The sequence below is a fragment of the Salmo salar genome, chromosome ssa03 (assembly GCF_905237065.1).
Source record: "Salmo salar chromosome ssa03, Ssal_v3.1, whole genome shotgun sequence".
In the NCBI taxonomy this organism is placed as follows: domain Eukaryota; kingdom Metazoa; phylum Chordata; class Actinopteri; order Salmoniformes; family Salmonidae; genus Salmo; species Salmo salar.
This window is the reverse complement of record NC_059444.1, coordinates 3564326-3577214: the sequence shown is the minus strand read 5'-3', so window position 1 is coordinate 3577214 and position 12889 is coordinate 3564326. Positions and strand designations below refer to the sequence as shown.

The 12889-nt window shown below is 47.0% G+C and overlaps 3 protein-coding genes across 4 annotated transcripts in view; 1 reads left to right on the top strand and 2 right to left on the bottom strand.

Annotated features, from left to right (window-relative positions):
* The window catches only part of txndc12 (thioredoxin domain containing 12 (endoplasmic reticulum)), a 15961-nt gene extending 11188 nt beyond the window's left edge, over positions 1 to 4773 (top strand). The window contains 5 exon segments of the mRNA NM_001146379.1: positions 1 to 20; positions 130 to 203; positions 2069 to 2138; positions 3494 to 3577; positions 3778 to 4773. The exon segment at positions 1 to 20 is cut by the window's left edge and continues 33 nt beyond it. Of these exon segments, the coding sequence (NP_001139851.1) occupies positions 1 to 20; positions 130 to 203; positions 2069 to 2138; positions 3494 to 3577; positions 3778 to 3854 (325 nt within the window). The 3' untranslated portion in view covers positions 3855 to 4773.
* Positions 4625 to 6819, bottom strand: LOC106596341 (basic salivary proline-rich protein 1-like). Its single transcript, XM_045714335.1, has 10 exons — positions 6807 to 6819; positions 6476 to 6583; positions 6240 to 6374; positions 6022 to 6172; positions 5885 to 5940; positions 5574 to 5720; positions 5387 to 5439; positions 5143 to 5275; positions 4875 to 4981; positions 4625 to 4657 (listed from the first exon to the last, which is right to left on the bottom strand). The coding sequence occupies exons 1-10, from the start codon at positions 6817 to 6819 to the stop codon at positions 4625 to 4627; spliced, it is 936 nt and encodes a 311-aa protein (XP_045570291.1).
* Positions 6820 to 7183: 364 nt separating this feature from the next.
* The window catches only part of gipc2 (GIPC PDZ domain containing family, member 2), a 56243-nt gene continuing 50537 nt past the window's right edge, over positions 7184 to 12889 (bottom strand). Inside the window, exons 3-7 of one of the 2 annotated variants that reach the window (XM_045714401.1) lie at positions 10035 to 10215; positions 9511 to 9623; positions 9315 to 9396; positions 8735 to 8895; positions 7184 to 8701 (exon numbers count right to left, since the gene is read on the bottom strand). In XM_045714401.1, the coding sequence (XP_045570357.1) occupies positions 8744 to 8895; positions 9315 to 9396; positions 9511 to 9623; positions 10035 to 10215 (528 nt within the window). In that variant the 3' untranslated portion in view covers positions 7184 to 8701; positions 8735 to 8743. Of the gene's footprint in view, positions 8896 to 9314; positions 9397 to 9510; positions 9624 to 10034; positions 10216 to 12889 lie in introns of both variants that reach the window. The other variant, XM_014187677.2, reaches the window with a different exon arrangement.

Below are 12889 nucleotides of genomic sequence, written 5' to 3'. Positions count from 1 at the left end.
TTGGTGTGGAGCCTGCAAAGGTAAAGACCTTCCTCTTTTTTTAAACTTTTATTTATTTATTTATAATAACCTGATTTACATTTACCTTGCACAATGAAGCCATCGTCACATTCAGTTTTCTACCTCTAGCTCTGAAGCCCAAGTTCGCTGAGTCCAAGGAAATCTCTGAGCTGGCTCACAACTTTGTCATGGTCAACCTGGAGGTGAGGATAAATGGACTGTGTAACATAATTAAAATAAAAATACCCATCAAAATCTGTCAGTTTAAGCTAGAGAGAGGTTTTTTTGTTTGTTGTTGTTGCATGGGCTATGTCACAATCTGCCTAACGCACCTGCATTGAAAGGTGGCAGAGGTCTAGCCGTGTTTGTCAGACCCCCCCCCCCCCCCAAATATAATCGGTCTTATCACCAAAGTATGTAGCGTCTGAACGGTATGACCACTCTATGGAAAGGGGAGACTCGCAAACACCATGTTGTTCTCTGTTTTGCTCTACGATCCCCACAAGTGTCACGAGACTCATCTGAAGGTAACCCGTACAAACAAAAGGGAAGTATGACGGTAGTATTGTGGCAAACAATTTTTAAAAATGTATTTATTTTTTAACATTTTTAGTCATTTAGCAGACGCTCTTATCCAGAGCGACTTACAGTAGTGAATGCATACATTTCATACATTTTTTTTTTTCCTGTGCTGGCCCCCCGTGGGAATCGAACCCACAACCCTGGCGTTGCAAACACCATGCTCTACCAACTGAGCTACAGGGAAGGCTGAGGGGTTAAATATGTGTGTGTCCCCCCCCCAAAAAAATATATATATTTCCTGAGCTTTCTTATATCTCCTAGATATAGGACAGATACTTCAAAAGCTTATTCCTTACGATACATTTTTTTGTTGGTGACATTTATGAATGTTATTCAGTGTGTTTCTATGGGCTATAGCAGTAAAGGCCAAATAAAATATTTTCTCACTAAAAGGGTCCTAAAATTACGTTATGTTATAAAGTAACCACATATACAGTGCATTCGGAAAGTATTCAGACCCCTTGACAAATTTCTGTTACGTTAAAGCCTTCATCTAAAATGTATTAAATTATTATTTTTCCTCTTGAATCTACTCACAATATCCCATAATGACAAAGCAAAAACAGGTTTTTAGAAATGTTTGCAAATGTATAAAACAAATAAACATACCTTATTTACATAAGTATTCAGACCCTTTGCTATGAGACTCTAAATTGAGCTCAGGTGCATCCTGTTTCCATTGATCATCCTTGAGATGTTTCTACAACTTGATTGGAGTCCACCTGTGATAAATTCTATTGATTGGACATGATTTGGAAAGGCACACACCTGTCTATATGAGGTCCCACAGTTGACAGTGCATGTCAGAGCAAAAACCAAGCCATGAGGTCGAAGGAATTGTCTGTAGAGAGCCGAGACAGGATTGTGTCGAGGCACAGATCCGGGGAAGGGTACCAAAACATTTCTGCATCATTGAAGGTCCCCAAGAACACAGTGGCCTCCATCATTCTTAAATGGAAGAAGCCTATGAGTCGCAGCCGGCCGCGATCGTGAGACCCATGAGGCACATCATTGGCCCAGCATCGTCCGGTTTGGCCAGCCTGGATGTCCTTGTCCCATCGCTCTCTAGCGACTCCTGTGGTGAGATGGGCGCAATGCACGCTGACACGGTCACCAGTTGGACGGTGTTTCCTCTGACCCATTGGTGCGGCTGGCTTCCGGGTTAAGAGAGCAGTGTGTCAAGAAGCAGTGCTGCTTGGCAGGGTCGTGTTTATGAGGACCGCATGGCTGTCAACCTTCGCCTCTCCCGAGTCCGTACGGGAGTTGCAACGAAGGGACAAGACTGTAACTACCAATTTGGATATCACGAAAAGGCGTAGAAAATACTAAGTGGAAAAAAATATATTTTGTGTGTAGATTGAGAGGGTAAAAAAACGACTTAATCCATTTTAGAATAAGGCTGTAATGTAACAACCTGTGGACAAAAGTCTGAATACACCCTTTGTCACTACTTGTATCAATTAATTACGAAATGTTATGTTCTCAGGATGAGGAGGAGCCTAAAGATGAGGCATACAGTCCTGATGGTGGATACATCCCCAGGATACTGTTCCTAGGTAAGAACCCCTACAGTCCTGGTGGTGGAGACATCCCCAGGTTACTGTTGCTAAGTAAGAACCCCTACAGTCCTGGTGGTGGAGACATCCCCAGGATACTGTTGCTAGGTAATAACCCCTAACCCCTACAGTCCTGATGGTGGAGACATCCCCAGGATACTGTTGCTAGGTAAGAACCCCTACAGTCCTGGTGGTGGAGACATCCCCAGGATACTGTTGCTAGGTAAGAACCCCTACAGTCCTGGTGGTGGAGACATCCCCAGGATACTGTTGCTAGGTAAGAACCCCTACAGTCCTGGTGGTGGAGACATCCCCAGGATACTGTTGCTAGGTAAGAACCCCTACAGTCCTGGTGGTGGAGACATCCCCAGGTTACTGTTGCTAGGTAATAACCCCTAACCCCTACAGTCCTGGTGGTGGAGACATCCCCAGGTTACTGTTGCTAGGTAAGAACCCCTAACCCCTACAGTCCTGGTGGTGGAGACATCCCCAGGTTACTGTTGCTAGGTAAGAACCCCTACAGTCCTGGTGGTGGAGACATCCCCAGGTTACTGTTGCTAGGTAAGAACCCCTACAGTCCTGGTGGTGGATACATCCCCAGGTTACTGTTGCTAGGTAAGAACCCCTAACCCCTACAGTCCTGGTGGTGGAGACATCCCCAGGTTACTGTTGCTAGGTAAGAACCCCTACAGTCCTGGTGGTGGAGACATCCCCAGGTTACTGTTGCTAGGTAAGAACCCCTACAGTCCTGGTGGTGGAGACATCCCCAGGTTACTGTTGCTAAGTAAGAACCCCTAAAGTCCTGGTGGTGGAGACATCCCCAGGATACTGTTGCTAGGTAATAACCCCTAACCCCTACAGTCCTGGTGGTGGAGACATCCCCAGGTTACTGTTGCTAGGTAAGAACCCCTACAGTCCTGGTGGTGGAGACATCCCCAGGTTACTGTTGCTAGGTAAGAACCCCTACAGTCCTGGTGGTGGAGACATCCCCAGGATACTGTTGCTAGGTAAGAACCCCTACAGTCCTGGTGGTGGAGACATCCCCAGGATACTGTTGCTAGGTAAGAACCCCTACAGTCCTGGTGGTGGATACATCCCCAGGTTACTGTTGCTAGGTAAGAACCCCTACAGTCCTGGTGGTGGAGACATCCCCAGGTTACTGTTGCTAAGTAAGAACCCCTACAGTCCTGGTGGTGGAGACATCCCCAGGATACTGTTGCTAGGTAAGAACCCCTACAGTCCTGGTGGTGGAGACATCCCCAGGATACTGTATTTGTATTCATAATTTTCTGTGCTCCCAACCCCCATCATTCGAACGCTGTCTCTTCATTCCTGTCCCTTTCTTACCCCCGTAGACCCCAGTGGTAAAGTCCACCCTGAGATCACCAACAAAAACGGAAACCCCAACTACAAATACTTTTACAGCAACGCAGATCAAGGTGAGAATCCCATATTGTAGATTTGGATGATGACGATGGTTGAATCATTGCAGTTCCTTGCTCAGGTCAATCTTCTGACTTTTCCTTTTCCCCTGTGTGTGTGTGTGTGTGTGTGTGTGTGTGTGTGTGTGTGTGTGTGTGTGTGTGTGTGTGTGTGTGTGTGTGTGTGTGTGTGTGTGTGTGTGTGTGTGTGTGTGTAGTTGTGTCTGCTATGAAACAAGCTCAGGAGAAGTTGACAGGAGATGCCTTCAGGACCCACATCGAAGACGAGCTGTAAGGGGAGAGAAGGCTGCAGGGTCCTTATCCACTACCCTTGTACCTGAAGTGTCTACTCGTTCACTTCAACGATCACATGCTTACTACGCTCCGAAGGCTTTTTAAACACGAGTGAGCAAGTGCACATTTCAGGGCTCCTGTTTCCATCAGTGACAACCTGTTGCTGCTTCCACTTTCTCTCCTCACCGTTAACCCGTTGAAAGTTACTGTCCAGAGATCAACTTTTTTATTTTTTTTAGTTTTACATTTGTTTCAGTACCTCACAACTCGTAAGTCCACAATACTCTAGTTGTTTCGGACTGTATAGTACTCTAAAGTGTGAGTGAATGGGAGTCCCATCTTGGTCAACCAAAGCAAACCGTCCATCTGATACACAGAGGTGCTAAAGTTTTTAGTTTCTCCATGTAAACTTCTTTTTTATGGTAAAACTTTTTGGTGTAAATCCATCCACATATCGAAATGTAATTCGAGGTTGAACACAGGCCATATAACAACTCTGTAGAAGTTGATCAACGGAAGAGCTGGACCCATAAAACTGTCCTGCATTTAAAACACACACTTTATTTACACAGCCAAGACTTCAGACGGTAAGAGGCCTCTTTCAGCGTGCTTCCAAAGGTTCATTTTTAGAAACACTCGCTCCGTCAAATGTATACAAGGGGCCTTGAATTCCATCTTTTCATGGGGGATTTCTTTTTAAAAATCAGTATATCAATAAAATGTTCAATTGCTAAAAATGATTTTGCTTTGTGTGGACCCCCCCCAACCGGCTCATAATTCTGACTGACGAGACCAAACTGCTTTCTGTGAAGAATAGAAGGGACGCGAGATGCACTGAGTGATAAGTCTTGTCATGCTGTATTTGTTTTTTTTTTTACATGTATGTTCACAGCCAAGTGTTAATAAAGTTTGTTGTATGGAATGTTCTGGGTGGAATGAGCTGGTGGAATGTTCTGGGTGGCGTTACCTGGGGGGGTGTTCTGGGTGGCGTTACCTGGGGGGGTTTTCTGGGTGGCGTTACCTGGGGGGTGTTCTGGGTGGCGTTACCTGGTGGGATGTTCTGGGTGGCGTTACCTGGGGGGGTGTTCTGGGTGGCGTTACCTGGTGGAGTGTTCTGGGTGGCGTTACCTGGGGAGTGTTCTGGGTGGCGTTACCTGGGGGATGTTCTGGGTGGCGTTACCTGGGGGGATGTTCTGGGTGGCGTTACCTGGGGGGATGTTCTGGGTGGCGTTACCTGGGGGGTGTTCTGGGTGGCGTTACCTGGGGGGGTGTTCTGGGTGGCGTGCTACCTGGGGGGATGTTCTGGGTGGCGTTACCTGGGGGGATGTTCTGGGTGGCGTTACCTGGGGGGATGTTCTGGGTGGCGTTACCTGGGGGTGTTCTGGGTGGCGTTACCTGGGGGGATGTTCTGGGTGGCGTTACCTGGGGGGGATGTTCTGGGTGGACGTTACCTGGGGGGGATGTTCTGGGTGGCGTTACCTGGGGGGGTGTTCTGGGTGGCGTTACCTGGGGGGGTGTTCTGGGTGGCGTTACCTGGGGGGTGTTCTGGGTGGCGTTACCTGGGGGGATGTTCTGGGTGGCGTTACCTGGGGGGAATGTTCTGGGTGGCGTTACCTGGGGGGTGTTCTGGGTGGAATGTTCTGGGTGGCGTTACCTGGGGGTGTTCTGGGTGGCGTTACCTGGGGGAGTGTTCTGGGTGGAATGTTCTGGGTGGCGTTACCTGGGGGAATGTTCTGGGTGGCGTTACCTGGGGGGGTGTTCTGGGTGGGAATGTTCTGGGTGGCGTTACCTGGGGGTGTTCTGGGTGGCGTTACCTGGGGAGTGTTCTGGGTGGCGTTACCTGGGGGAATGTTCTGGGTGGCGTTACCTGGGGGGTGTTCTGGGTGGCGTTACCTGGGGGGGTGTTCTGGGTTGGCGTTACCTGGGGGAGTGTTCTGGGTGGCGTTACCTGGGGGGGATGTTCTGGGTGGCGTTACCTGGGGGGGTGTTCTGGGTGGCGTTACCTGGGGGGAGTGTTCTGGGTGGCGTTACCTGGGGGGATGTTCTGGGTGGCGTTACCTGGGGGGATGTTCTGGGTGGGGGGTGTTCTGGGTGGAATGTTCTGGGGGCGTTACCTGGGGGGGTGTTCTGGGTGGCGTTACCTGGGGGAGTGTTCTGGGTGGCGTTACCTGGGGGGGATGTTCTGGGTGGCGTTACCTGGGGGAGTGTTCTGGGTGGCGTTACCTGGGGGAGTGTTCTGGGTGGCGTTACCTGGGGGGTGTTCTGGGTGGGGAGTGTTCTGGGTGGCGTTACCTGGGGGGATGTTCTGGGTGGCGTTACCTGGGGGGGTGTTCTGGGTGGCGTTACCTGGGGGGTGTTCTGGGTGGAATGTTCTGGGTGGCGTTACCTGGGGGAATGTTCTGGGTGGCGTTACCTGGGGGGATGTTCTGGGTGGCGTTACCTGGGGGGGTGTTCTGGGTGGCGTTACCTGGGGGGAGTGTTCTGGGTGGCGTTACCTGGGGGGTGTTCTGGGTGGCGTTACCTGGGGGGATGTTCTGGGTGGAATGGGTGCGTTACCTGGGGGGTGTTCTGCGTGGCGTTACCTGGGGGGATGTTCTGGGGGAGTGTTCTGGGTGGCGTTACCTGGGGGGGTGTTCTGGGTGGCGTTACCTGGGGGAATGTTCTGGGTGGCGTTACCTGGGGGGATGTTCTGGGTGGCGTTACCTGGGGGGATGTTCTGGGTGGCGTTACCTGGGGGGTGTTCTGGGTGGCGTTACCTGGGGGGGTGTTCTGGGTGGCGTTACCTGGGGGGGTGTTCTGGGTGGCGTTACCTGGGGGATGTTCTGGGTGGCGTTACCTGGGGGGGTGTTCTGGGTGGCGTTACCTGGGGGGGTGTTCTGGGTGGCGTTACCTGGGGGAGTGTTCTGGGTGGCGTTACCTGGGGGAAGCTAATGTAGTATTTGTCTCCACCAACATGACGACTTCATTGCTGTGCTGTGTGTGTGTGTGTGTGTGTGTGTGTGTGTGTGTGTGTGTGTGTGTGTGTGTGTGTGTGTGTGTGTGTGTGTGTGTGTGTGTGTGAAACGACTAAATTTAGCAAATGCTTTTATCCAAAGCGACTTCGGGCGCTATTCAATCTGGATCGTGCACTAGAAATAAAAGGTTGTTTCCGATTGAGCCGACATTACCTTTAAATTTCAATCTCGCCGTAACGCTTAACTTCTGATACGGCCTTAGTCATGCACTGACTGGGTATTCAGCCACGTACAGAAAAAAACAATATGTACACGTCTCTAACTTCTCCTGCTACATGATGATCTCTGTAGTTAGTGAAGAATTCAAACACTCGGCTAGAGAATAGTATATTTATTTTCTTGTCTAACAGTGATCCCTTTAAGTATTTCCATAAAACACTGAAGCTGTGTCTAGTGTTCAGTAGTAAACCTCTCTCTAAAAACAACTCAAATACACATACTACAGTAAGAATTAATTACTTTTCAAATTCAGTGTGTCGATTCAATTCAATCTACAGTAGTTTCTATCAGACATTTTGAATTGCAATTGACCACAAGTGACACATTTCAAGATTTCTGTCGAATTCCAAACGTCGGTTTTGAGATTTTTTTTTTGTATAAAACATTTTCCAGCTTAAAATAAAAGAAAGTTTATTTGAACAAATAAATAAACAAAAATAAGTATTTATCTATTATAAGATAATTGTATATACTAAGCAGCCTGTACATGAAACAAAATGCCACAAAGTGAAGGAATGTTAGCTGAAAGTGTACCCTCCGTAAAACTAGAATTTAAAACAAAACTGTAGGCTGTAAATAAAGTCGGGAACATATGAAGTCCATACAGCACCTGTTTCTGATGGGGCATCTGCTGGTGTTTTAAAACTCCACAGCAACATTTTGAAGACAAATATATATATAAAAAAAAAAAAAAAAGCCACGATTTTAAAAGTAGTATGTGATCATTAGTACGTTACAATTCACACCAGTTATTTGAAGTAGTGATCCAGACATCAGCGGTGCGTACCCTTTGTAACCCAGTGGAAAAGGACAAGTAGTGCACTATAAAGGGAATAGGGCGCCATGTAGTGCACTATAAAGGGAATAGGGCGCCATGTAGTGCACTATAAAGGGAATAGGGCGCCATGTAGTGCACTATAAAAGGGAATAGGGCGCCAAGTAGTGCACTATAAAAGGGAATAGGGTGCCATGTAGTGCACTATAAAGGGAATAGGGCGCCATGTAGTGCACTATAAAAGGGAATAGGGTGCCAAGTAGTGCACTATAAACGGAATAGGGCGCCAAGTAGTGCACTATAAAGGCAATAGAGTGCCATTTGGGATACATTCCAGAGAACTAGATTGAGTGGGACATGACAGAATCACTTATTGATCAGTCTTCGAGGGTGTATATTATAATAATAATAACAATAAGGGAATAAAATCAATAGTTACACATCACAATATTATTTTGGACCATATTATGTAGATACTTTGACTCTTTTAAGTATCGATTTTTCATTTTCAAAGGTAGCAAGGTTAGCAAGCGCTAGTCAGATGTGCCTGCGCCAAAAGTATAGTTTCTTCTCCATCTTTTTACATAGTCACCACTTATTTCCATGACTGATTTAAAAAAAATAATTTCCTCATTCTCTAGCTTGTCCTTCTACAGCAGACATTTAAGTGAGCAATATGTTCGGGACATGAAATTGGAATAAAATCACAGTATGGAATCGCAATGCGTCGAGGTCCCTGGTAATTCCCACCCTTACAAAACCCACCCCTCTTTCTCTACTGGCTGATATTTGTCCACTGGAGCAGGGGTTGGTCGGCCTGGTCCCAGATGTTTGTGCTGTCTTGGACCAGGCTAGGTGATCTGGGTATTCAGTTAAAACATCTTAAAGACGTCCCTGTTTGGCATCTCCGATGGCGCCCCAGACGTCGAACACAAACTCATCAGGGAAGGCAAAGTCTCCGAGAGCCTCGTCCAGAGCCATGGCAAACTCATCAGGGTTCTTCTTGTCCCGACCCACCTCCACCATGGTCGCCGCTAGAGAGTGGGGGGGAGCGGAGAGAGGATTTGTCACAGATTAGAACAACTGCCTTCATGACCAGTGTAACAGTGTAGCTTCCGTCCCTCTCCTCGCCCCTACCTGGGCTCGAACCAGGGACCCCCCCCCCCGCACACATCAACAACTGACACCCCACGAAGCATCGTTACCCATCGCGCCACAAAAGCCGCGGCCCTTGCAGAGCAAAGGGGAAACGACTACTTCAAGGTCTCAGAGCGAGTGACGTTTGAAACGCTATTAGCGCGCACCACCGCTAACTAGCTAGCCATTTCACATGGGTTACACCAACATGTTTCTGTTTACAGTAAACAATGTGTATTCTGATCGTTTAGTTAGATATGCCTACGCTGCTTCTGAAATCCAATCCAACTAGATTTAAAAGGGTTTATCTACTCACCTAGTTCTGTATCTCTGATACCCATGTAACTCTCCAGCAAGTCATCCACCTTCTTCACCGCTTTCTCCTCAAACTCTGTCGGCTGAAAAGGAGAAACAGTGTGAGTACCAGAGAGAGGACTCCCCCCCCCGCCCCACTGAGCTTCTCTTAGCGACAGCGGGATCCAGACGTCCAAACGATTTAAATAGACACTCACCACTTCCTCTACGGTAGCAGGTCCTTTGGCGCGCAGTCTCAGAGTCCCTCTCCCTGTCCCCAACTTATTCTCACTGGCCGGCTTGGTTCCCTTCGATCTAGGCTCCAGCATCTCTGTTCAGCACCAAAAATAAATAAAAACGCTTCAGATCAACTTATCAAAATCTGTAAACATCTTGTTGGGCTAGAATAAAAGCCTGCACACTCTACAACTCTCTACACAGTTGGAAGACCCCTCTACACGAGGTCTATGCCCTCGCCAACGACTACAGTTCATTTGAATTTTATATTATACCTTTATTTAACTAGGCAAGTCAGTTAAGAACAAATTCTTATTTACAAGGACGGCCTAGGAACAGTGGGTTAACTGCCTTGTTCAGGAGGCAGAACAACAGATTTTTACCTTGTCAGCTCGGGGATTCAATCTAGCAACCTTTCGGGTTAACAGGCCCAAAGCTCTAACACACTAGGTTACATGTAGCTTACATCTCTAGAAATGTTACTGAACATCCCCTGTCCACTCACCGAAGGCCTTCATAGGCTCCACCAGTTTGAGGGTGAACTTCTGCTGCTTGGGCAGTTCCTTCAGCATGCGAGCCACCTCGTAGTGACGTGTTCCCACGATGTTCTTCCCGTTGATGCATTCTATGTGGTCTCCGACAGAGATCACCTTCACATCGTCCACCACACTGCCCTCCTTGATACGCTGTTGGGGGGGGGGGTGAGGAGAGGAGGGGTGAGAGAGAGAGAGCGGAGAGAGAGAGAGGGGAGAGGTTATCTGCCTTTGGTCTAAAGAGCAGGAACCTGGACTTCACATAAGAAATCAGAAATACAGACATTGCTATTCTACAAGAAACATGGTATAGAGGAGATGGACCCACTGGTTGTCCTCTAGGTTACAGAGAGCTGGTAGTCCCATCCACCACACTACCAGGTGGGTGGTATAGAGGAGACGGACCCACTGGTTGTCCTCTAGGTTACAGAGAGCTGGTAGTCCCATCCACCACACTACCAGGTGGGTGGTATAGAGGAGACGGACCCACTGGTTGTCCTCTAGGTTACAGAGAGCTGGTAGTCCCATCCACCAAACTACCAGGTGGGTGGTATAGAGGAGATGGACCCACTGGTTGCCCTCTAGGTTACAGAGAGCTGGTAGTCCCATCCACCACACTACCAGGTGGGTGGTATAGAGGAGACGGACCCACTGGTTGTCCTCTAGGTTACAGAGAGCTGGTAGTCCCATCCACCACACTACCAGGTGGGTGGTATAGAGGAGATGGACCCACTGGTTGCCCTCTAGGTTACAGAGAGCTGGTAGTCCCATCCACCACACTACCAGGTGTTACACAGGGAAGAGACTATAGAGCACACCTAATCCACTATTCAATTAATCAAAACAGGAACATTTTACATTTGGTTAGAAATAAAAAAGGAAATGATCTCAACAGAGAAAAATGTCCTCCTGTGTGCTTCCTATATCCCCCCACTAGAATCCCCATACTATAATGAAGACAGCTTCTCCATCCTACCTATATCCCCCCACTAGAATCCCCATACTATAATGAAGACAGCTTCTCCATCCTGGAGGGGGAAATCAATCATTTCCAGGCCCAGGGACATGTACTAGTCTGTGGAGACCTAAATGCCAGAACTGGACAAGAACCTGACACTCTCAGCACACAGGGGGACAAACACCTACCTGGAGGTGACAGCATTCCCTCCCCCATATGTCCCCCTAGACACAACTATGACAACATAACCAACAAAAACAGATCACTACTCATTTTTATATATAACCTTTATTTAACTAGGCAAGTCAGTTAAGAACAAATTATTATTTACAATGATGATCTACCCTGGCCAAAGCCGGATGATGCTTGGCCAATTGTGCACCGCCCTGTAAGACACAGCCTGGATTCGAACCAGGGACTGTGGTGACATCACTTGCACTGAGATGCAGTGCCTTAGACCGCTGCGCCAGCTCTGTCACACGCTGGGTCAGTACATAGTCAATGGTAGGCTTCGAGGGGACTCCTATGGTCGGTTCACCTATAGCTCATCTCTTGGCAGTAGTACTGTAGACTACTTTATCACTGACCTCAACCCAGAGTCTCTCAGAGCGTTCACTGACACCCCTATCAGATCACAGCAAAATCACAGACTTCTTGGAACAGAGCAATAATCAATCATGAGTTATCGAAGCCGAAAAAACGACATGCTATTAAAAAAATTCGAACAAAAAAACAATTGGCCAACAACAAATCCAATCCCTCCTAGACAACTTCCTGGACAAAATGTTTCCCCGCAGTAATGAAGGTGTAAACTTAGCAATGTTAGGTCAAATATAGTGTCCAGGCTTCCTACTGCTAACATATTCTAGCAGAAAACCTAAGAAAATTAACAACAATCACAAATGGTTTGATGAAGAACGCAAAAAACCTAAGAAAGAAATTGAGAAACCTGTCTAACCAAAAACAGAGACCCAGAAGACCTGAGTCTACGCCTTCACTATGGTGAATCACTAAAACAATACAGAAGACCTGAGTCTACTCCTTCACTATGGTGAATCACTAAAACAATACAGAAAACCTGAGTCTACTCCTTCACTATGGTGAATCACTAAAACAATACAGAAAACCTGAGTCTACTCCTTCACTATGGTGAATCACTAAAACAATACAGAAAACCTGAGTCTACGCCTTCACTATGGTGAATCACTAAAACAATACAGAAAACCTGAGTCTACTCCTTCACTATGGTGAATCACTAAAACAATACAGAAAACCTGAGTCTACTCCTTCACTATGGTGAATCACTAAAACAATACAGAAAACCTGAGTCTACTCCTTCACTATGGTGAATCACTAAAACAATACAGAAAACCTGAGTCTACTCCTTCACTATGGTGAATCACTAAAACAATACAGAAAACCTGAGTCTACTCCTTCACTATGGTGAATCACTAAAACAATACAGAAAACCTGAGTCTACTCCTTCACTATGGTGAATCACTAAAACAATACAGAAGACCTGAGTCTACTCCTTCACTATGGTGAATCACTAAAACAATACAGAAAACCTGAGTCTACTCCTTCACTATGGTGAATCACTAAAACAATACAGAAAACCTGAGTCTACTCCTTCACTATGGTGAATCACTAAAACAATACAGAAAACCTGAGTCTACTCCTTCACTATGTTGAATCACTAAAACAATACAGAAAACCTGAGTCTACTCCTTCACTATGGTGAATCACTAAAACAATACAGAAAACCTGAGTCTACTCCTTCACTATGTTGAATCACTAAAACAATACAGAAAACCTGAGTCTACTCCTTCACTATGGTGAATCACTAAAACAATACAGAAAACCTGAGTC

Bases quoted from the DNA above. Each gene is read 5' to 3' on its own strand.
- LOC106596341 (XM_045714335.1), bottom strand. The intron at 5,941-6,021 runs GTAACGCCACCC...CATTCCACCCAG, and splicing joins ACCCAGAACATCCCCCCCAG to AACACCCCCCACCCAGAACA. The intron at 5,276-5,386 runs GTAACGCCACCC...CATCCCCCCCAG, and splicing joins CCACCCAGAACACCCCCCAG to GTAACGCCACCCAGAACATC.